Below are 22835 nucleotides of genomic sequence, written 5' to 3'. Positions count from 1 at the left end.
GAGAGGTTTAGTAAGAGAATTCCTGCTGGTGAAAAGCTTACATCTTGTTCTCACTATTTACGTGCACATATTTCCCATTATTTCCAATGCCCCTGTTTATAATGATGACTGCCTATGTAAACGTCACGCTGCAGTTACAGCCTCCCACTAGTGGTGGCATTGTAGCACTTAATCCTTGTGTTTCCCAGCTTTTCAAGCAACTCCACTTCCCAGTTTGCTACACAAGCTGTGAGTTCGTCGGAATTAAGTTATTTCTCAAACGGTAGATTTGATGTCATCTTATTGAAAACTTCCTCAGCGCCTCCCTGAAGGGTTTACACTCTCCGGGAAGCAGGAATAGGCTGGATGTTGGGGAGTTCATCTTTTCCCAGAGAGTAGGGATCCTCGGGAATGTGCTGTCAGGGGGTCTGGTGGTTGCTGTATCTCTGTTGCCTTCAAGAGGGATCTGGAGTGGTTACTGACTGGGGGAGAGATCAAGGAAGTGGAGAATGATATAGCACAGGAGGAGGCCATTCAGCCCTTTGTGCCTGTGCCAGGTCTTTCAATGATCTATCGAATCAGATCCATTAACCACCACTTCACTTTGCCCCCATCTTCCTCCTTCAAGTGTTTATCCAATTCCCTTTTGAAAGTTCCTATTGAATCTGCTTCTACCGCCCTTTCAGGCAGCACCTTCCAGATCACAACAACTCGCTCTGTCAAAACAAATTCTCCTCATCTCCCCCTCCGGTTCGTCAATCTGTGTCCCTCTGGTTACCGACCCTCCTGCCCCTTAAATACATTGATACTGTTCACCTCAACCACTCCCTGTGGGAGCGAGTTCCACATTCTCCCATCTCTCTGGGTAAAGATTGGAACTGTTTATTAAGCGGGGCGTGTAAGTCCGTGGGGGAGTCCATCTCGATCCTGCCCGATTCGCACACGCGTCCGAGATGGATTTCCACCCTGCACTAAACGTTTCCAGAATTTTCTACAGCACAATCCTGTACACAGCGATGGAGAGAAACATTGGACAGGGAGTCAAACAGCACAGTGATCCATTCTCACCAATGTTCCACACTAAGGGGAAAGTTCAGATTGTCCACTCTTAGAGTGTTTACAATGAAAACATTCATTCCACATTGAATCCCAGTGGATGGGTCAATATTACAGCAAATGTTGCAGTGATATGAAGCTTGATTGTTCAGCCAGAGTGAGAGATTGAAAGCGGAGAGTCAGTGATGAATTCTTTCTGTGTGTTCTCTAGACAGTGGAGGAGAGATTCTGCACGTGATCCAGATCCTGGGAATACGAGCTGTGATATTCCTTGTGGCTGTGATTATCAGTATCGCTGGAGTCTGTGTCTGGGAGGGACAAACAGTGAAAGGAAGTCGACAGACTGTTTAAAGCTTTTGTACAACAACAATCTGGTCAGTCAGTGCGGACAAATAACGTGCGATGTTGGGTTAAGTTGTAATGAAACTGGTCAGTGTCCTGGTTAGAATCACCTTCGTATCAGAGAGCCATTCCAGTACAGTAGGAGACCATTCAGCCCATTGAGTCCATGCTGTCTCTCTGTAGAGCAATCCACTCAGTCCTATTCCCAAGCTCTATGCCTGTATCCCTGGAAATTTATTTCCACGTGTCCATCCAATTTCCTTTTGAAATCATTCATCATCTCCGCTTCCACCATCCTCGTAAGCAGCGAGTTCCAGCTCATTACCACTCGCTGTGTAAAAAAGTTCCTCCTCACATCTCCCCCCGTCCAAAACCTTCAATCTGTGTCCCCCAGTCCTTGTACCATCAGCTAATGGCAACAGCTTCTCTTTGTCTACCTTATCTAAACCCATCATCATCTTGTACACCTCGATCAGATCCCCCTCAATCTCCTTTGCTCCAAGGAGAACAACCCCAGCTTCTCCAACCCAACCTTGTAGCTAAAATCCCTCATCCCTGGACCCATTCTGCCCAATCTCCTCCCCACCCTCTCAAGGACCCTCACTTCCTTCCCAAAGTGAGGAGACCAGAACTGGACACAATAATCTAGTTGTGACCTCACCAGAGCTTTATAAATGTTCAGCATAACCTCCCTGTGTTTGTACTCAATCCCTCGATTTATGAAAAGCGTATTCTTTCCATCAGCACAAACAGCAATTTCCAAGTGTACTCCCATCAGCAGACAGAGTGCAATGAAACATTGGCATGGCTGCTTCTTAATGTACGGAGAGAAACCTGGAACGAGAGATTCTCCTTCTTCTCCTCAGCAAGCTGAAACTTTTCCTTATACCTGGTGCTCCCCAGTGCTGCTGTGTGGACCCATAATAACCACGGCATTGTCTGGCTGTGTGCAGCCAACATGGTCGAATAGGAATCAACAGAAATGTGACGTTGCTAAACTCTGTTCTCTGATTGGAATGTGCTTTCTGAATGCTGCACCTTTTTCATGCTGCGATAGATTGTAAGAAGCATTTGGGTTGTGAATAATTTTACATTGAATAACACAAGTGATTAAAATGCTCAGCCTGTTCTGTAGATATTTATAGATTAAAATTCTCATTTTGCTGCAAAATCTGGGCTCAACGACATTACTTCATGTTGTGACGATTTTCCAATCATATGAATCATTTTGCCCATCTTTATAATGAAAACTTCCCATGTAAACATGTCACATTGTAGTTAGTCACTCCTGCCATTGGGTGGAGTGATATCAAAGCTGCCTTGATGCTCAGAAACAGTGAGAAATTTTCCTGTTGTACACATGAAGTTAGCGAGAAAAGGCAGTAGATGCAATTTTGTGAATCTTGTACAATGATCTTTAGATAGTGCAGCACTGCCTCAGTACTGACACTCTGACAGTACAGCATTCCCTCAGTCTGACCATCTGGGAGTGCAGCACTCCCTCAGTATTGACCTTCTGACAGTGCAGCACTCCCTCAGTACTGACCCTCTGACAGTGCAGTACACGCTCAGTATTGACCCTTTGACAGTGCAGCACTACCTCAATACTGATCCTCTAACAGTGCAGCACTCCCTCAGTACTGAGCCTCCAAGAGTGCAGCACTATCTCAGTACTAACCCTCTGAAAGTGCAGCACTCCCTCAGTAATGATCCTCTGACAGTGCAGCACTCCCTCAGTACTGAGCCTTCAAGAGTGCAGCACTATCTCAGTACTGACCCTCTGAAAGTGCAGCACTCCCTCAGTACTAAGCCTCCAAGAGTGCAGCACCACCTTAGTACTGATCCTCCAACAGTGCAGCACTCCCTCAGTATTGACCCTCTGACAGTGCAGCACTACCTCAGTACTGACCCTCTGACAGTGCGGCACTGCCTCAGTACTGAGCCTCCAAGAGTGCAGCACTACCTTAGTACTGACGCTCCGACAGTGCAGCACTACCTCAGTACTGACCTTCTGACAGTGCAGCACTTTCAAAGTACAAACCTTTTGAAAGTGCAGCAATCCCTCAGTACTGACCCTCTGACAGTGCAGCAATCCCTCAGTAATGACCCTCTGACAGTGCAGCACTACCTCGGTACTGACCTTCTGACAGTGCAGCACTCCCTCAGTTCTGACCCTCTGACAGTGCAGCACTCCCTCAGTACTGACTCTCCAACAGTACAGCACTCCCTCAGTACTGACCCTCCAACAGTGTAGCACTCCCTCAGTACTGACTCTCCAACAGTACAGCACTCTCTCAGTACAGACCTTCTGAAAGTGCAGCATTCCATCAGTACTGACCCTCTGACAGTGCAGCACTCCCTCAGTACAGACCATCCAAGAGTGCAGCACTACCTCAGTACTGAGCCTCTGACAGTGCAGCACTACCTCAGTACTGACCCTCTGACAGTGCAGCACTACCCCAGTACTGACCTTCTGACAGTGCAGCACTCTCTCAGTACAGACCTTCTGAAAGTGCAGCACTCCCTCAGTACTGACTCTCCAATAGTACAGCACTCTCTCATTACTGACCCTCTGACAGTGCAGCACTACCTCAGTACTGAACCTCTGACAGTGCAGCACTCCCTCAGTACTGACCCTCTGACAGTGCAGCACTCCCTCAGTACTGACCCTCTGACAGTGCAGCACTCCCTCAGTACTGACCCTCTGATGGGGCCGCACTTGCTCAGTATTTACCCTCCAACAGCACATTTAAATATTAACCCTCAGAGCCATGGTAGAAAACTGAAGTTACCAAACAGCAAACAACAGAAGAGAAACATCACCGAGTCATGATAAATAGCTCAAACGTTTGAGTATGTTGTAACACATTGTGGTATTACGCACTCATTCCTACTGCCTGTTTACTCACTCCTTTGCTACTTCCTCATTTTGTCTCACAGAGACACATCAGACCTTTCTAATTAAATACTCAGAGGGAGCATCACAGGAAGAGGTCATTCAGCCCAAGCAGAGCGTGTGGGCAGTTCCTCCCCAGGCGAGCAGTCGGACAGGTCCTGGGTAAGTAACGGAACGATTGGAATTCACTTCCACGACCAACACCGTCATTTGTTGAAGTTGTGACTTTTTAAAGACAGATTCCAATGATTGATGCCTTTGAAAGATTTCTACTGATTATTGAGATCTGGGTGTGAGGCTCAAGTCTGTTGTACAGAACATCTTTCTAGCTCAAGGGATGAGGGAAGTGCAGAGACATGAGCTTAGGGATATTCTGAGAGGGTGAATGGTGCTATAGAAATGCAAGTCCCTCATTGTTTTTCTTTCTGAAAGCCTTGTAACTCTCTGCAGAGCACCTATCATCCCACAGAGAATCAAATTAGTCTTTGAAGACATTGTCTAAAAGCTGTTGTGATTCTCGAGAGCTGTCGGACAAGAGGTGAGGTCTCATTAACTCCTTTCTCTTTCAGATTTTGAGAGTGAGAAGTGAATGGCATAACTGGGAGTGGACAATGATCGGGAAATGTTACTTCCTCCTGTCACTTCTCCAAGGTAATATCACCATCAGCTTGGACTGATTTATGGTTAATAGTCTTTGTAAAAGATCATTCTTATTGAGCTATAATTGGTAACTGATTCAGCAGTGAGCCAGTGCACAAACTCACACCAAGTCCCATTCACCCATCACCCCTGTGCTCACTGATATACACTGACTCCCTGTCTGACAGCAAAATTGGAGGAGAGCAGAGATCTCAGAGGGTTGTAGATTTGGAGGAGGTTGCAGAGATAGTGAGTGGAGCAGAGTGATGGAGGGATTGGAAATCAAGTGTGAAAATAATCAAATTGAGGTGTTGTTGGACTGGGAGCCAGTGTAGGTCAGCGAGTGACTTGTGGGGTGGGGGTGGGGCTGTGGGGAGGTGAAAGTTTGAGTAGAAAATCGGACACAAAATTCAGGGGATGAAATCTATCTTGTGGCTAGGACTCTGACAGCAATGGCCTGAAATTAGTGTCTTTTGCTGAATTTAGTCGAATTTCCCATGAAGACAACACAGCAGCTCCTAGAATAGACAGGCTGTTCAGCATCACACTTCCTGTCCATTCTCACCATGATAGCAACTTCAATAAGGGAACAAGATAACTGGAAGAGAGAAGGAAGACAAAGCTGTCCGTGTGTAAAGGTGTCAGTATTCAGTTTGCATATTTGTCTTTGCTCTCGACACATGCAGAGCTCAGGCTGGAGGCGCTTTGTTAGTGTGTTTCACAGTGTCTGCTGGAGTAGGGTCAGAGTGAGCTTGGGGACAAGTCAGTCTACAATGCTGCATCGGAACCAACAATACAACAATATGGGGTTTGGATCAGAAATAATCCTTTAGACAATGAGGATCCAAAGAGACTCCTCAGACAATGAGGATCCAAAGAGATTCCTTAGACAATGAGGATCCAGGGTTAAATATTGGTATTTCTCTCTCCAGTTGGACTGTCACAAGAGTGGAAAGGTGACACTCCACGAGAGGTGACAGCGCAGGAAGGTTCGTGTGTACAGATTCCGTGTCATTACAGTTATCCAGCACATTTTGAAAACAAACGACGAGTCGGAATCTGGTTAAATAAGGAGAAATACAAATTGCCGGCTTCCATAGCCTTTCACTCCAAGGATCACAGTCACGAGTTACCACGGTTCCACCATCGGACCCGGCTGTCTGGAAACCTGAAAGATGGCGACTGTTCCCTGATTATAAACAACATCAGACGGGAAGATGCAGGACATTATTTTTTCAGAATAGAATTTGACAGCAGGAATAGATACAACTACTATCCTGTAACCCAGCTTCACGTTTCTGGTACGTGCTGTGTTATAATTACTCAACAATTCACATCCAACACTCAATGGGAAATAACACAAACTGTGACATTTACATATTAACACAAAACACAGCTTATTATAACACACTGTCTGATTCTCAATAACCTGGTGATCGCTTCCAGTTCAGTCCTAAAACAACCTCTAATACTCACTTTAATATCAATGATTAAATGTGTTCATTGTGTCCATCAATGTTATCAGGTTATCCACTCCCATCGATCTCCCTAATCCTGTTTAAAAGTCTAACAATTTGACAAAAGAAGGAATTGCATTCCTACAGCGCCTTTCAGCACCTCAACAAACTTCAAATCACTTCACAGACAATGAAGAAATTCTTGAAGTATAGTCACTGTCTAACGTGGCAGTGAGTTTGTGCACAGGAAGCTCCCACAGTGAGCAATGGGATCAGTGACCCAGATCTCTGAGAGAATGATGAGCCAGGGTTCCATGAGCTGTGGGCTGCTCCATCACCCACACCCCAGTGTTGGCAATTCAAGGGTCTGGGAGTGAAAGTGTATTCAGCTCAGTGACAAATTCCCCACCAAGTTTGAAAATAGGAAAGTTGCTGCTGATTGTTGTAACCTCTCAGTTCCCATCTCATCCTTGGAAACCTGCTTTCAAAATAAAAAAGCAAGTCTCGCATTTCTATAGCGCCTTTCACCACCTCAGGACGATCCTAAATCGATTCACAGCCAATGAAGTGATTCTTGAAGCACACATTCTCCCCACTCTCTGGGTAAAGAAGTTTCTCCTGAATTCCCCATTGGATTTATTAGTGACGATCTTATATTGTCAGCCTCTGGTTTTGTTCATTGTGAGGAGTGGAAACACTCTCTCCATGTCTACTCGATCAAAACCTTTCATTACTTCAAAGATCAAATGAGGTCACCGCTCAACCTTCTCTATTCAAGAGAACAGAGACCCAGCCTGTACATCCTCTCCTGACAGGTAAACCCCGGCATTGCTGAGATCATCCTTGTGAAGCTTTTTACCACTCTCTCCAGTGTCTCTATATCCTTTTCCAAATGCTGAGTCTGTTCTCCCCGAGCTGTGAGCTGTTCCTCCACCCTCACCCAGTCTGGTCAAATCAAGGGTCACTGAGTGAAAATTTATTAAGCTGAGTGACAGAGATTCAACAAGTGTAAAAATAGACAATTCTAAAATGATCATTGTAACCTCTCAGTTCTGATATCATCCTTGTAAAAGTGCTTTCTCTTGTGGGACTGTGGTTTCTATTTGAACTGATGCTTCATGTTATATTTCTCTAAAAGGATCCATTCTCTGTGTGTTAGATTTCACAGAAAAACCCACGATATTCCCTGCTGAAATTATTGCAGGAAAGCGTGTGGATGTAAGCTGCACCTTCAACACAATGTGCAATGGAACAGCAGCACCTGTCTTAACCTGGGACACTCCCACTGACGTACCTGGATCAGTCTCAAACACTGTAACTCAGCATGGTGTCACTCTGATCTATACTTCTGTTCTGACTCTGATCCCATCACTCAAACACCAAGGACACACTCTCAGCTGCAGAGTGAGATATCCATCTGTTTCATCGGAGCGGACCCTCGTACTAACTGTGCTATGTAAGTACGGACACTCTTCATTCTACATTAGCTGGAATAGTATAAGATGTGCACAGCAAGCTCCCACATACTGCATTTTGTTGACCAACAGACCATTGGTCTTTAACTGCTAAAAAGTGACCCCTGACAGGCAGTACATCCTTACTACTGACTCTCCGACAGTGCATCATGGACTCATAGACTCATAGACACTTACAAGACAGAAGGAGGCCATTTAGCCCATCATGTCCATGCTGGTCAGCAAATCCCTCCAAAAGTGCATCACCTCACACTTTTCCAGGTTGAATTCCATTTGTGTCATGATCATTCCCCCTTTACTTAAGTCCATTTCATTTATGATACACCACAAACAGCAAGGGCCCCAGCACTGACCCCTGCGGAACCCCACTGGAAACAGACATCCAGTCACAGAAACATCCCTCCACCATCACCCTCTGCTTCCTGCCTCAGCCAATATTGGATCCAACGTGCCACTTTGCCTTGGATCTCATGGGCTCTTACTTTCTTGGCCTCTCTGCCATGAGGCACCTTATCAAAAGCCTTCCTAAGCCCATGTAGACCACATCAAAGGCATTACTCTCATCAACACTCCTGGTTACCTCCTCAAAAGATTTGATCAGGTTTGTCAAACACGACCTTCCCTTAACAAATCAATGCTGAATATCCCAGATTAATCCTTGTCTCTCCCAGTGCAGATTCATTCTGTCTTTCAGAATTCTTTCTAGTAACTTCCCCACCACCGAGGTTAGACTGACTGGCCTGTAATTTCCTGATCTATCCCTTCCTCCCTTTTTTAATAATGGGACAATATTAGCTGTCCTCCAGTCCTCTGGCACCTCATTTGTTACCAGAGAGGATTTGAAAATTACTGCCAGGGCCCCTGATATCTCTTCCCTTTCCTCCCTCGACAGCTTTGGATTCATCTCATCCGGGCTTGTGGATTTATCCACTTTTCAGGCCACTAAACCCACTAGTACCTCCTCTCTCTGTGTTAATTTCCTCTCATATTTCACTGTCCTCCACCCTGATGTTATACCTGCATCATCCTTTTCCATTGTGAAGACTGATGCAAAGTATTCATTGAGGAGTGTACCCACGTCTTCCAGGTCCACACACACATTACCTCGATGGTCCCTAATCGGCCCCACTCTTTACCGAGTTATTCTCTTGCTCTTTACATATTTAAAAAACCCCTCTGGGTTTTCCTTTATTCTACCCACCAGTGTTTTCTCATGCACTCTCTTATCTTTCCTAATGTCCTTTTTCAGTTCCCCTCTGCACTATTTATACTCCTCTAGGGACTCTGCTGTATTGAACCCTCAGTATATGCCATAAGCTTCTCTTTTTTCTCAATCCTAACCTTTATGTTCCTTGTCTTCCAGGGTTCTCCAGACTTGCTCTCTCTCTTTGTCTTTACAGGAATATATCTGCTCTGTACTCTCGCTATTCCCTCCTTGAATGCCTCCCACTGCTCTGACACAGTTTTATCTGCAAATAGCTTCTCCCAGTCCACTTGGGCCAAATCATATCTCATCATAGTAAAATTAGCCTTTCCCCAGTTTAGAATTTTTATTCCCAGCACAAACTTATCCTTCTCCATAACTGTCCTAAATCCAATTGAGTTACAGTCACTATCTCCCCTACTGATACGCTTTCCAACTTCCCCGGCGCTTTTCCATATATTAGGTCCAGAACTGCCCGCTCCCTTGTTGAGCTTTCTATGCACAGGCTAAAAAGGTTCTCCTGGATGCAACATCAGAATTTTTCTCCCTCCCTACCTTGCACACTAAAGCTGTCCCAGTTAATATTTGGGTAGTTAAAATCTCCGAGTATTACTGCTTTATTTTTCTTACACATCTCTGAGATATGATCACATGTTGGATTGTCCATCTCTCCCTGACTGTTTGTTGGTTTTATATCTTGAGTCTATGAGTTCACTGGTTGAGTAAACTCGAATTGCACTCCTTCATATACACTTGTTAGTTGATGATCGCTATCAATAACCAAGAGAGACCGACATTAGAACAAGCTGATTATTTACTGCAAGAGGGCAGAGCACTAAATTCTTGCATGCTCCCATAACCACCTCCAGCTCTAGACTTACAGTTAACCAGTAGCCCGCACTGTACAATGATTGGACAGCACTGTCACATGGTTTATCCACTTGCATTCTCTTAACTGTACATGGAACTCCACTTTACCACATCCTTCCCCCTTTACTTAAAAAGTGCAGTTGACAAACTTAATAACAAGTGAACTAATTACACTAATAACTATTTACAAATCAAGTCTCTCAGGAGGCTTTCTCGCATGTTTCTCCTTCCAAATTTTGGGACCTGTCCTCAACATGTGGCACAGACTCAAGTGTAGATGAAGACTTCATTTCTTCTTGTGGGACCAGCGTTATTTTGGGGAAATGATCCATGTGTCGTTTACTGATACATGATAGGAGAGGGACCCAGTTACTGCACTCACCTCGCCTAACAGCCAATTGGACCCATCTCCATAGTTCATCGCGAGGACTGCAACACCCACAGTGAAAGTTCTTTCCCACCATGACCATCGTGCGTCTCTTGGCTTTTCTCCAGCCTCCCCTTTAAATTCGGCTGGATAAGGGTCAGGTGGGTGGGGAGATGTAGTTCTGCAGGGCCAATGCTGGTCGTTGTTTGTGGCCTGGCCCAGTTTGTGAAGAGGAACCGGGACAATCTCGTGCCGATGGAATCCCCTTCCATCTTTCTCACCCTGGATTTAAAGGTTTGGATGCCCTGCTCAGCCCTGCCGTTCGATGCTGGGCGGTAGGGTGAGGGTTTGATATGGGTAATGAAGTGCTGAATAGTAACTGAGGGCTGTGGTCTCAGCTGGTTTAGAACAATTTTTATTCACTCGTCGAAAGTCTTCGAGTCGGAGATGGTCAGTGACGTGAGGCTGAGAATCAGCCCGGTCGTTTTGCTCCCACATGTGGATACAAGAATCCCCGTCTTCTTCTCCTCTCCCGTGATGTCATTAGCAGTAAAAAAGAACACTAGGCGTTCGACACACTGAGACCAGTCACCTGAAATGGGGTTGAACGGATCGACACGTCGGAACTGCAGCATCGTCAACGACTGCAAGGGGGCAGCGCTTCCGATGTCTTTCCAGTTAATGACCAATTCAGGTGTTTGTCTTACTGCAGCTTCCTTCACTGCCGTCGATCGATTCATCTTTTACCTTCCGCAGAGTTACCCGCTCTCTGGGGTCTCTTATAACATTGTGTCCACAGCCATTGTTCTTGCATGTACCTCTTTAAATGTATTGTTGCTTTAAGAACTGTCACCTTTTTGTTAACTCCCTCTTTGTTAACTCCTCTCTGTCGCTCTTGTCTTTTCTGTGCTGGGTTTCGTGCTCTCTTTGAGTTTTGGTGGGATCCCTGTGATCGCGATTCTGCAGGGTTTTTTCCCCAAATTCTAAGTGCAGCACTGCTCCCTGCTCTGACTGCAGCCTATTTTATACCCTCCGTACAGATTCTCTTTCTAATGTTCTGCTCGCTGGCATTGTGGGTCCTCACTCAGGGGCTATGTTTTTAGCTGTGTTCATCCTCACCTCCAGTTTTATGTCTTGAGTCTCTGAATTCACCAGTCGAGTAAACTCGAATTGCACACCTCCATATACACTCGCTAGTTGATTCTTACTATCAATAACGGACAAAGACAGACATAAGAACAAACTGTGATTATTTATTGCAGCAGAGGACTGAACACTGAATCCTTGCGCACCCCCACAACCACCTCCAGCTCGAGAAATACAGTTAACCAGTAGCCCAACCTGTCCAATGATTGCTCAGTACTGTCACATGGTTAGTCCGCTTGCATTCTCTTAAAGGTACATGGTGCTCCACTTGACCATAGAGGGCCTGAAGTATACAGCCAACAGTGTGTTTGCCTCAGTACTGACCCACCTACAGTGCAGCACTCCCTCATTATTGACTCTCTAACAGTGCAATGCTCCCTCAGTACTGTCCCTCCCACATTGCAGTTCTCAATCAGAACTGACGGTCTGACTGTGCAGCACTCCATCAGCACTGCACCTGCTACAGTGCAGCTCTCCCTCAGCACTGACCCTCCTACAGTGCAGCACTCCCTCAGTGCTGAACTGAAGTGTCTGCCTGGATTATGTGCTTTGTGGTGAAGGAAACTTCATTGATGTCACACCTTTCACATTCTCAGAGTCTCGCAAAGTGCTTCAGAGTCAATGTAAGCAACTGATCTTTATTTGTTTTCAGACGCACCACAGAATCTCTCAATTGCTTCTCTTGATGTGTTTAATGCTTCATCAATCAATATAATTGAGGGGAATTCTGCAGTGATAATCTGCTCTGTCGAGAGCTTCCCAGCTTCTAACCTGACGTGGCGACATCTTAATGTCCCAATGAACAGAACAAGTTCCAACAATGAGCTGTGGTTGGTGATTCCTCACGTTACATCCAGGGACACTGGAGACTATCAGTGTGTGGCAGAGAATGAACATGGAGCAGTGGAGGGGTTCATAACCATCAATGTGGAACGTGAGTTAATGCAAACTTCAACATCACTCACACACACAGCAGCACACACACACACACTCACACACAAACAGACACACACACACAGCAACACACACACACACACACACAAACACACACACACATGCTCACACACAGCAACACACACACTCACACACAGCAACACACACACACAAACAGAAACACACACACACACACAGCAACACACACACACACACACACAAACACACACATACATGCTCACACACAGCAACACACACACTCACACACAGCAACACACACACACACACACACACAAACACACACATACACACACACTCTCACACTCACACAAACATCACCTCATCTTGTGACTAGGCACTTTACAGATGGAGAGGAGACAGGAAGAGAAGGGGCAGGTGTTGCACCTTCTGCAATTGCATGGGATGGTGCCGTGAGAGGGGGATGAGTTGTTGGGAATGATGAACGAGTGGACCAGGGTGTCCTGGAGGGAATGGTCCCTGTGGAATGCCGACAGCGGCGGGGCGGTGAAGGGAAGATGTGTTTGGTGGTGGCATCATGCTGGAGTTGGCGGAAATGGCGGAGGACGATCCTTTGAATGCGGAGGCTGGTGGGGTGAAAAGTGAGGACAAGGGGGAACCTATCATGGTTCTGGGAGGGAGAGGAAGGTGTGAGGGCAGATGCGCAGGAGATGGGCCGGTCACGGTTGAGGGCCCTGTCCCCCACCGTGGATGTGAAACCTCGGTTAATGAAGACGGAAGACATGTCAAAAGGGCTGTTTTGGAAAGTGGCATCATCGGATCTGATAAGACGGAGGCGATGGAACTGAGGGAATGGGATGGAGTCCTTACAGGAAGAGGGGTGTGAGGAACTGAATTCGAGGTCTGTGTGGGGGTCAGTGGGCTTGTAATGGATATTGGTGGACAGTCTATCACCAGACGTTGAGACAGGGAGATCAAGGAAGGGAAGGGAAGTGTCAGTGATGGACCCTGTGAGAATGATAGAGGGGTGAAAATTGGAAGCAAAATTGACTCGGGGTCAGATTTTGTCCGAAGGAGGTGAGAAATGATGGAGGGAATTCCAGAGGTTAGGGTCCAGGCAGCTGAAGGCACGGCCGCCAATGGTGGAGAGATGGGAATGGGAGAATGTGCAAGGAATTGGAGTAGCGCAGAGATTTCAGAGAGCTGTGGGGTGTGGGGATTACCTGCTGATTGTTCTCTGTCCTTGTTCCAGATCCCCCACAGGAGACGATGGTGTCCATCAGCAGATCCTCAGGTGGGATAAGAGAGGGAAGCAATATCACATTAACCTGCTCCAGTCAAAGTGTCCCACCGATATCTCATTACACCTGGTTCAGGATTGAGGGGAACACCAGCACCCAGTTAAACACAAGTAGCCGCTCTCTCTCCTTCACTCCTGTAACACGGGAGAATGATGCAGGTTTCTACTGCACAGCGAGGAACCCAGTGGGTAACAGCACCTCCAACATCACCCACCTGAACGTACAATGTAAACAATTTACTCCCCCTGTCTCTGCTTAAAACTCAAACACTTTCTGTCTGAGGGAAGCTTCCTTGCTGTGGTTTAGCATAACTAGCATCACTTCCCTGCTTTTTTCACCCTGCGCCTCTCCGAGTTACATAAGGAGATAATAGAACAGGGACTGAAAGCTCAGAGAAGGAGGCCGGATTTCAAAGAGTGCCTGAAATGAGGAGAGAGATAGAAATGGAGAGGTTTACGGAGGGAATTCCAGAGCTCGGGGCCCAGGCAGCTGAAGGCACGGCCGCCAATGGTGGAGCGATAGGAATTGGGGGATAGTCAAGAGGCCAGAATTGGAGGAGCGCAGAGATCTCGGAGAGTTGTAGATCCTGGAGGAGATTACAGAGATAGGGAGGGTTGTAGGGGCTGGAAGAGGTTACAGAGATAGGGAGGGTTGTAGGGGCTGGAGGAGGTTACAGAGATAGGGAGGGTTGTAGAGGCTGGAGGAGGTAACAGAGATAGGGAGGGTTGTAGGGGCTGGAGGAGGTTACAGAGATAGGGAGGGTTGTGGGGGCTGGAGGAGGTTACAGAGATAGGGACGGTTGTGGGGGTTGGAGGAGGTTACAGAGATATGGAGGGTTATAGATGCTGGTGGAGGTTACAGAGATAAGGAGGGTTATAGGGGCTGGAGGAGGTAACAGAGATAGGGAGGGGGTAAGGAGGAATTTGAAACAATGTGAATTTTAAAACTGTGGCATTGCCAGACCGGGAGCCAATGTAGCTCAGTGACCAACAGGGAGTGATGGGTGAACGGGACTCGGTGTGAGTTAGGACATGGGGACAGAAGAGTTTGGGACGAGCTGATGTTTCTGGAGAGTGGAAGATGGGAGGTCGGGCAGGAGAGTGTTGGGATAGTCAAGTGCAGAGGTAACAAAGGCAGGAATGAGAGTTTCAGTGTTGAGATTCTATCTTACGCTCTAACTTTGCTCTGACGTTCTCTCATTGTTGTCCTTCCCTCCTCAGATAAGCCGGAGATTTCCCAGCAGTCGGAGTGCACTCGGAGGTCAGAGAGGGTCACCTGCAATTGTGTGGCCAACTCCAACCCACCCGGAGACCTCACCTGGCACCTGCCCAGTGCCAACATCAGTGGTAACCAAACACACGGAGGTTACGTGTCGTGGCAGGTCAGAGATGGGCATCTAGTGACTGGTTCCCTCACCCTGATGAGACCCCAGGATGAGGAGGGAGTGATGGCATCCTGCTTGGTTCAAAACCCACACGGGGAAGCCATGTTCAAGGTGTATCTGTGGGTCAAAGGTGAGAGACTCGCTCAGGATCGATCTCCACTCAGCTGGATTGATCCCTAAGCTCGAGAATTCCCTCCCTCAACCTCTCCACCTCTCTCTCTACCTCCTCTAAGATGCTCTTTACAACTTACCCCTTTGACCAAGCTTTGAATCACCTGACCTCATGTGACAATGGCAACACTTGGTCAAATTGGAGCCAGGCCGTTCAGGGGGTGATGTCAGGATGCACTTCTTCACACAAAGCGGAGTGGAAATCTGGAACTCTCTCCCCCAGATAAGCTGCTTCATTGGGTGCAAGACAGAAAGCTTTGACAAAATGTCCTTTCTCAGCAATACTCAGGTTCTCCTCCCAAACAACTAAATATTATATATAAATATTACATAGATTACATCGAGAAAAATTATATATAAATATTACATAGATTACACCGAGAAAAATTATATATAAATGTTACATAGATTACATCGAGAAACGCAACAGCTGATTTGTGCAGAGCAAGATCCCACAAACAACAGCGTGAAAATGAGGTGATAATTGATTATTTTAGTGAGGTTATTTGATACATATATATAGAAATTACACATATAATTACACATTTAGGGAGGGAAACCTGTCCATTTGAACAGGTCTGGGTGTGTATGTGACACCAGTCTCAAACACCAACATGGTTAACTCTTACCTGCCCTCTGAACTGCTCTCCCAGTTTGGGTCAAACCAGTGGTTCAGGAGGAAGACCCCCCACCACCTTCTCAAGAGGAAACTAGGGATGGACAATAAATGTCAGCATTGCCCGAGAATGAGTATTTAAACATTGAGTGAGTGTATCGCTTCTCGATATACATCGGAGCATCATTCTAAAACTGTAGTGCAGTAATTAATGGCTGTTTTTACAGGTAGAGACTCCAGTAAATGGACAGTAGGATTGCTCACGGCTGGGATCATGTTGAGTGTTTTCCTGGCTGGAATATTCATCTTCATCTGTGTGAGAAAGTACGTCTGATGATTTAACTTGATTTTAATATAAACATTTGCTTAGGACTAATTGGACAGTTTTTACAAAGGGCCAGCACAGGCATGATGGGCTGAGTGGCTTCGTCCTGAGCTGTGAGATCTTAAATTCTTTCATCGAATGTGGCTGTCACTGGTGAGGCCGCTATTAATTGCCCATCTCTAATTGCCCTTGAGAAGGTGGTGGTGAGTTTCCTTCTTGACCCGCTGCAGTCCATGTGGTGTAGGTACACCCACAGTGCTGTTAGAGAGGGAGTTCCAGGAGTTTGACCCAGCGACAGTGAAGGAACAGTGATATATTTCCAAGTCAGGATGGTGAGTGACTTGGAGGGGAACTTGCAGGTGGTGGTGTTCCCATGTGTCTGCTGCCCTTGTCCTTCTAGATGGTAAAGGTCGTGGGTTTGGAAGGTGCTGTCGAAGGAGCCTTGCTGAGTTGCTGCAGTGCATCTTGTAGATGGTACACACACTGCTGCCACTGTCTGTTCGTGGTGGAGGGAGTGAATGTTTAATGTGGTGTATGGGGTGTCGATCAATCGGGCTGCTTTGTTATGGATTGTGTCGAGATTCTTGATTCAGTGCTTTGTGCAGATGTGATTTAAAGAGACAGTCCAGTCGTTGGTGTAAGTTTACAGTGGGCTCTGTGTCTGTGCTGCACTGACTCTCTACTATATGATAACCACAGTGTGATATTGTGTTATTGCAGGAGAAAGACAGCGATGGAGGAGAGAGTTTCAGGGACCAGTGACATTGCATTGACCCCCAGTCCACTCTCTGTGAAGCACCAGGTACAGGAACTGTTTACACTCACTCCAAAGCTTCAATATCAGTGTGTAGACCACACGTGTCCCAGATTCCCAGCACAGTTACCCACTGATTTGTACCTGTGGAGTCAGCAATGGTTCAGTATCATGCTGTCTTTCTGTTATGACACTGCAACTGGTAAAGGCTGTTGTTTAAAATCCCAAAGGGAAACTAAAACAAATGTCATAACCTATATTTCCCAGTGGAATGTTTGAGATGCAGCTCTAAATTCAGGAATAAGACCACCAGTTCTCGAGATGGGTTTATATCAAACTACATGAGCCATTTATTAATTAACACAAGTTAAACATATGCACATGTCTACAAGCTAGTATTATCATCACTTTATAACAAATTCTCAAACTAATCTCCTCTAAGACAACACATAGAATTTAAGCAGATTCCAGGCAAAGCATTTTCACCTCACAAATTCCAAATGAGGTTCCTTTCACTTTGGTTCCTTTGCAGACAGGTGTAGGCTTACAGATGCTTTGATGTTAGAAGCCTCTGCTCTGCACACACAAAATTGGTCAAGTTATATCCAGCGCTTCTCTTTGGATGTAAATTCTCATTGTATCATCAGGACCTTTGAACTCCATCTCTTCTAACAATAAATCCTCTGTCATAGTATCAATTTTATCAATAAAATAAATGTTGATTGGTTTAAGATTTCACTCTCAGGCTTTGAATGCTCTGTTTAAAAATACAAATTTTTATCCCTCAGTTTACATCTCAAAACTACTAAACATCAAAATACCCTGACTGGCTAGCTTTAATCCTGTTAAAACATACACAGACACACCCACAGACTAAACCCCTATGTGAATAAAAATAATTTCCAATAACATGATATCAATTAATCGCATCATGACAGTCTCTCTCTCTATCCCTACCTCCCTTTCTCTCTCTCTCTCTCTCTCTCTCTGTCTCTCATCCTCTCTCTGATTACAAGGCTCATGTTAATGAGCTTCACACCAGACACTTGAGTGCAGAATCCAAGCCGTCTCTCACCAGAGCCATTACCGAGGGAGTGCGAGATTGACAGAGGGTCAGTACTGAGGGAGTGCTGCACTGTCGGAGGGTCAGTACTGAGGGAGAGCTGCACTGTCGGTGGGTCAGTACTGAGGGACCGTTGCAATGTCAGAGGGTCAGTACTGAGGGAGCGCTGCACTGTCGGAGGGTCAGTACTGAGGGAGTGCTGCACAGTCGGAGGGTCAGTACTGAGGGAGCGCTGCACTGTTGGAGGGTCAGTACTGAGGGAGTGCTGCACTGTTCGAGGGTCAGTACTGAGGGAGTGCTGCACTGTCGGAGGGTCAGTACTGAGGGAGTGCTGCACTGCCATAGGTGGTATCTTTCATATGACATGAGATTGAGGGTTAAACCCACTGAGACACGACTGACACTAACGATGCTGCACAATAATTTAACCCTATCAGTGCCAGTAAATGATGTGAGGATATCTTCTGTTTCCATTTCTCTGTAGGGTAAACAGAACGTGCTGATTACTGAGCCCCAGAACACAAACAGAGACACAACTGGCGAGGGGGAGACCCCAGCTCCCCGGGGTCTCTCTGAAGGTGCAGTGGGAGGCGATGCTGGACGTGGGAACACCGATAAACCTGAAGAGTTTCTCTACGCCAATCCCCAAGTCTTGAGGATGTCCAGTGGTGATGGGTCTGTCCACAGGGAAGAGGAGACAGAATACGCACAGATCAGGTTCGAGCATAACTGAATGAGAAATGGGGAGAGTGAGTGAGGAGGTGTGGGGGTGGGGGTAGGGATTGAGATTCCTGGGAACAGGAAACAACCCACTGGGGGAGAAGGGGAGAGAGGGAGGAAGGGATGGAATTGGGCTACGGTTGGTGTGGTTTGGAATGAAATGCTTCTCCAGAGAGGACTGGATGCTGAGCCATTGGGGACAGAGATTCACTGTCTCTCTCTCTGTCTCTCTCTCTCCCTCCCTGTCTCTGTCCTTCTTTCTGTGTCTGTCTCTCATTCTCTATCTCCAGCTCCTCCTTTAAGATGCCCGTTAATAACTGACTTTGTTGACTCAGCTGTTGGTTTCCTGTCCCTAATATCTCCTCATTTGCCTCAGAGTCAGGTGAAGATGTGACTAACAATCCCCAGATGAGCCTTGGGTCATTTTGCTACATTGAAGGTGCTATATAAATGCAAGTAGTTGTAGTAAGTCTGATCTGCTTCACTTAAGAATGGAACCACAAAGGCTCCTTCGACAGGGCATGTGGGCAGCAGGCTCACAATAAATACATTGAGCTGTGAGATTTTTAATTCTTTCATCGAATGTTTCTGTCACTGGTGATGTCAGCGTTAATCCCCATCCCTAATTGCCCTTGAGAAGGTGGTGGTGAGCTGCCTTATTGATCCACTGTGGTCCATGTGGTGTAGGTACACCCACAGTGCTGTTAGGGAGGGAGTTCCAGGAGTTTGACCCAGCGACAGTGAAGGAACAGTGATATATTTCCAAGTCAGGATGGTGAGTGACTTGGAGGGGAACTTCCAGGTGGTGGTGTTCCCATGTGTCTGCTGCCCTTGTCCTTCTAGGTGGTAGAGGTCGCGGGTTTGCAGGGGCTGTTGAAGGAGCCTTGCTGAGTTGCTGCAGTGCATCTTGTAGATGGTACACACACTGCTGCCACTGTGTGTTTGTGGTGGAGGGAGTGAATGTTTAATGTGGTGGATGGGGTGTCGATCAATTGGGCTGCTTTGTCCTGGATGGTGTCAAGCTGCTTGATTCTGTGCTTTGTGCAGAACTGATTCAAAGAGACAGTCCAGTCGTTGGTGTAAGGTTACAGTGGGCCCTGTGTCTGTGCTGCACTGACTCTCTGCTATATGATAACCACAGTGTGATATTGTGTTATTTCAGGAGAAAGACAGCGATGGAGGAGAGAGTTTTAGGGACTAGTGACATCGCATTGACCCCCAGTCCACTCTCTGTGAAGCACCAGGTACAGGAACTGTTTACACTCACTCCAAAGCTTCAATCTCAGTGTGTAGACAACACGTGTCCCAGATTCCCAGCCCAGTTACCCACTGATTTGCACCTGTGGAGTCAGCAATGGTTCAGTATCGCGCTGTCTCTCTGTTATGACACAGCAACTGGTAAAGGCTGTTGTTTAAAATCCCAGAGGGAAACTTTAAACAACTGTCATAACCTATATTTCCCAGTGGAATGTTTGAGATGCAGCTCTAAATTCAGGAATAAGACCACCAGTTCTCGAGATGGGTTTATATCAAACTACATGAGCCATTTATTAATTTACACAAATTAAGCATATGCACATGTCTACAAACTAGTATTATCATAACTTTATAACAAATTCTCAAACTAATCTACTCTAAGACAACCCATAGACTTTAAACAGATTCCAGGCAAAGCATTTTCCCCTCACAAATTCCAAATGAGGTTCCTTTCACTTTGGTTCCTTTGCAGACAGGTGTAGGCTTACAGCTGCTTTGATGTTACAAGCCTCTGCTCTGCACACACAAAACTGCTCAAGTTATACCCAGCGCTTGAGTGTAAAGAAGATGGAGATTGATAGGCTCTTGGTTGGTAAGGGGATCAAAGGTTAGGAGAGAAGGTGGGAGAATGGGGTTTGTGAAACATATCAGCCATGTATGAATGGTGGAGCAGACTCGATGGACCGAATGGTCTAATTTCTCCTCCTATGTCTTAGTCTTATGGCTTCTTTTTGAAGGTAAATTCGCAATGTATCATCAGGACCTTTGAACTCCATATATCAATAAATCCCCTTTCATCTTATCAATTTTATTAGTAATATAAACGTTGATTGGTTTAAGATTTCACTCTCAGGCTTTGAATGCTCTATTTAAAAATGCAAATTACCACTTTACATCTTTGTTTACAACTCAAAACTACAATACATCAAAGTACCCAGACTGGCTGGCTTTAATCCAATTCAAATACACACAGGCACACACACAGACTAAAGATCTGTTTAAAAAGACAGTTTGCAATTACAATACAAAGATTAATAGATTAATAACACTCTGTCTCTATCCCTCCTCTATCCCTCTCTCTCATCCTCTCTCTGATTACAAGGTTCATGTTATTGAGCCTCACACCAGGAACCTGAGTGCAGAATCCAAGCCGTCACTCGCCAGAGCCATTACCGCTTGAGTGCGAGACTGACAGAGTGTCAGTACTGAGAGAGTGCTGCACTGTCGGAGGATCAGTACTGAGGGAGTGCTGCACTGTCAGAGGGTCAGTATTGAGGGAGTGCTGCATTGTCGGAGGGTCAGTACTGAGGGATTGCTGCACTGTTGGAGGGTCAGTACTGAGGGAGTGCTGCACTGCCATAGGTGGTATCTTTTATACGATATGAGAGATAGAATTAAACGAGTCTGCACAATAATTTAACCCTATCAGTGCCAGTAAATGATGTGAGGATGTCTTCTGTTTCCATTTCTCTGTAGCGTAAACAGAACGTGCTGATTACTGAGCCCCGGGACACAACCAGAGACACAACTAGAGAGGGGGAGACCCCAGCTCCCCGGGAGCTCTCTGAAGGTCCAGTGGGAGGCGATGCTGGACATGGGAACCCCGACAAACCAGACGAGCTTCTCTACGCCAACATCAACTTTTCAAAGCTGCCCAGCGGTGACAGGACTGTGCAGAGGAGCGAGGACACGGAATACGCACAGATCAGATTCCAGAAAAAAAGAGTGTGAAACAGGGACCGAGGCTGTGGGGTGTGTGCAGCCAACATGGCCAAATAGTAATGAACAGAAATATCATTTTGCTGAACCTTTTTGATTAGTTCTGAGTGAGCTTTCTGAATGCTGCCCCTTTTTCCATGCTGTAAAAGATTGTGAGAAGCTTATGAATTATGTATAATTTTACATCTGTTAATACAAGGTGAGGTGAGAGTGACTGCCTTTGACATCAAGGCTGCATTTGACCGAGTGTGCCATCTAGGATCCCGAGCAAAACTGGAGTCAACGGGAATCAGGGGTGGGACGAAAGTATAATAATTTACATAATATTGTCCTGTTTTGTTGTAAACTAGGTTTCTGGGTGTGAGTGTAGATGGGTCTGTCTGTGTGGCTTAATTATATCTGGAGTCAGGTAGACTGCAAGTTTGAGATTATCAAAAGAAGCTAAGTGTAGAAATGTACTTGAAATGCTAATGAGTGAACATGGAGGCTGACTTAGCATGTAAGGTGTGAAGGGAATTTGCATTTTTAGATAAGTGATGGGATTGTTTGGATTTCAAAGGGCTGTTGGTCTGTTTACAACGAGGCCGATAAGTAAGGTTGAGCAGTGTGTTTATTTTTCCCCAAAGGTTATTGACAACATTGGCAACATTAAAATTTTTATATTATGGGAAATGTATAATTCCAAAGACATATGGAACAATGAAATTTACATCTCAAAGAGAGAGAAACATAAACAAAGGAGAATGAAAGGCTATTTTGGGGACCATGTAAAATCTTATAAGAGTGTGTGAATCAGCCTTCAAGAAGCCTCCAGGCATTTGTCCATAGGTCTGTTATGTTCAGTGACCATAGATCGAGAAAGCCATTTGGAATTCCACTCTCAAGTGTGTACTGTGTTAACTTGCTGGTTCTGTTTTTAAATCTGAAATCTATTTTGCACTGTTGCCTTAAACGGGATTGTACTACTCAGCTCTGGACTCCCCAATGCCTGTCCACCATCTTCAAGGTTAATTAGGAAGTTTAGGATTTGTTATAATAGTAACCGTGGCCTTATGTGTGTGCTTGAAATCTTGTATTTTGTTAATGAATATTGAAATTTAATTTTTAAGATCTCTAAATGTCTTGGTTGACACATTACTCCTGAATTCAGGTCACACATCTCATAATAAATACAAATTGCAA

General features: G+C 45.8%; 1 protein-coding gene across 1 annotated transcript; it reads left to right on the top strand.

Moving 5' to 3' along the window:
- Positions 1-4390: 4390 nt before the first annotated feature.
- On the top strand, positions 4391-21665 carry LOC121274132 (sialic acid-binding Ig-like lectin 10). Its single transcript, XM_041181305.1, has 11 exons — positions 4391-4435; positions 4843-4924; positions 7529-7825; positions 12084-12365; positions 13596-13871; positions 14865-15158; positions 16043-16139; positions 16861-16942; positions 18442-18674; positions 19840-19921; positions 21411-21665. Exons 2-11 carry the CDS (start codon positions 4885-4887, stop codon positions 21663-21665), a joined length of 1938 nt encoding a protein of 645 aa, XP_041037239.1. The 5' UTR covers positions 4391-4435; positions 4843-4884.
- Positions 21666-22835: the final 1170 nt, after the last annotated feature.

The sequence above is a fragment of the Carcharodon carcharias genome (genome assembly GCF_017639515.1).
Source record: "Carcharodon carcharias isolate sCarCar2 chromosome 29 unlocalized genomic scaffold, sCarCar2.pri SUPER_29_unloc_9, whole genome shotgun sequence".
NCBI lineage: Eukaryota > Metazoa > Chordata > Chondrichthyes > Lamniformes > Lamnidae > Carcharodon > Carcharodon carcharias.
This window is presented reverse-complemented; position numbering and strand designations above follow the sequence as displayed.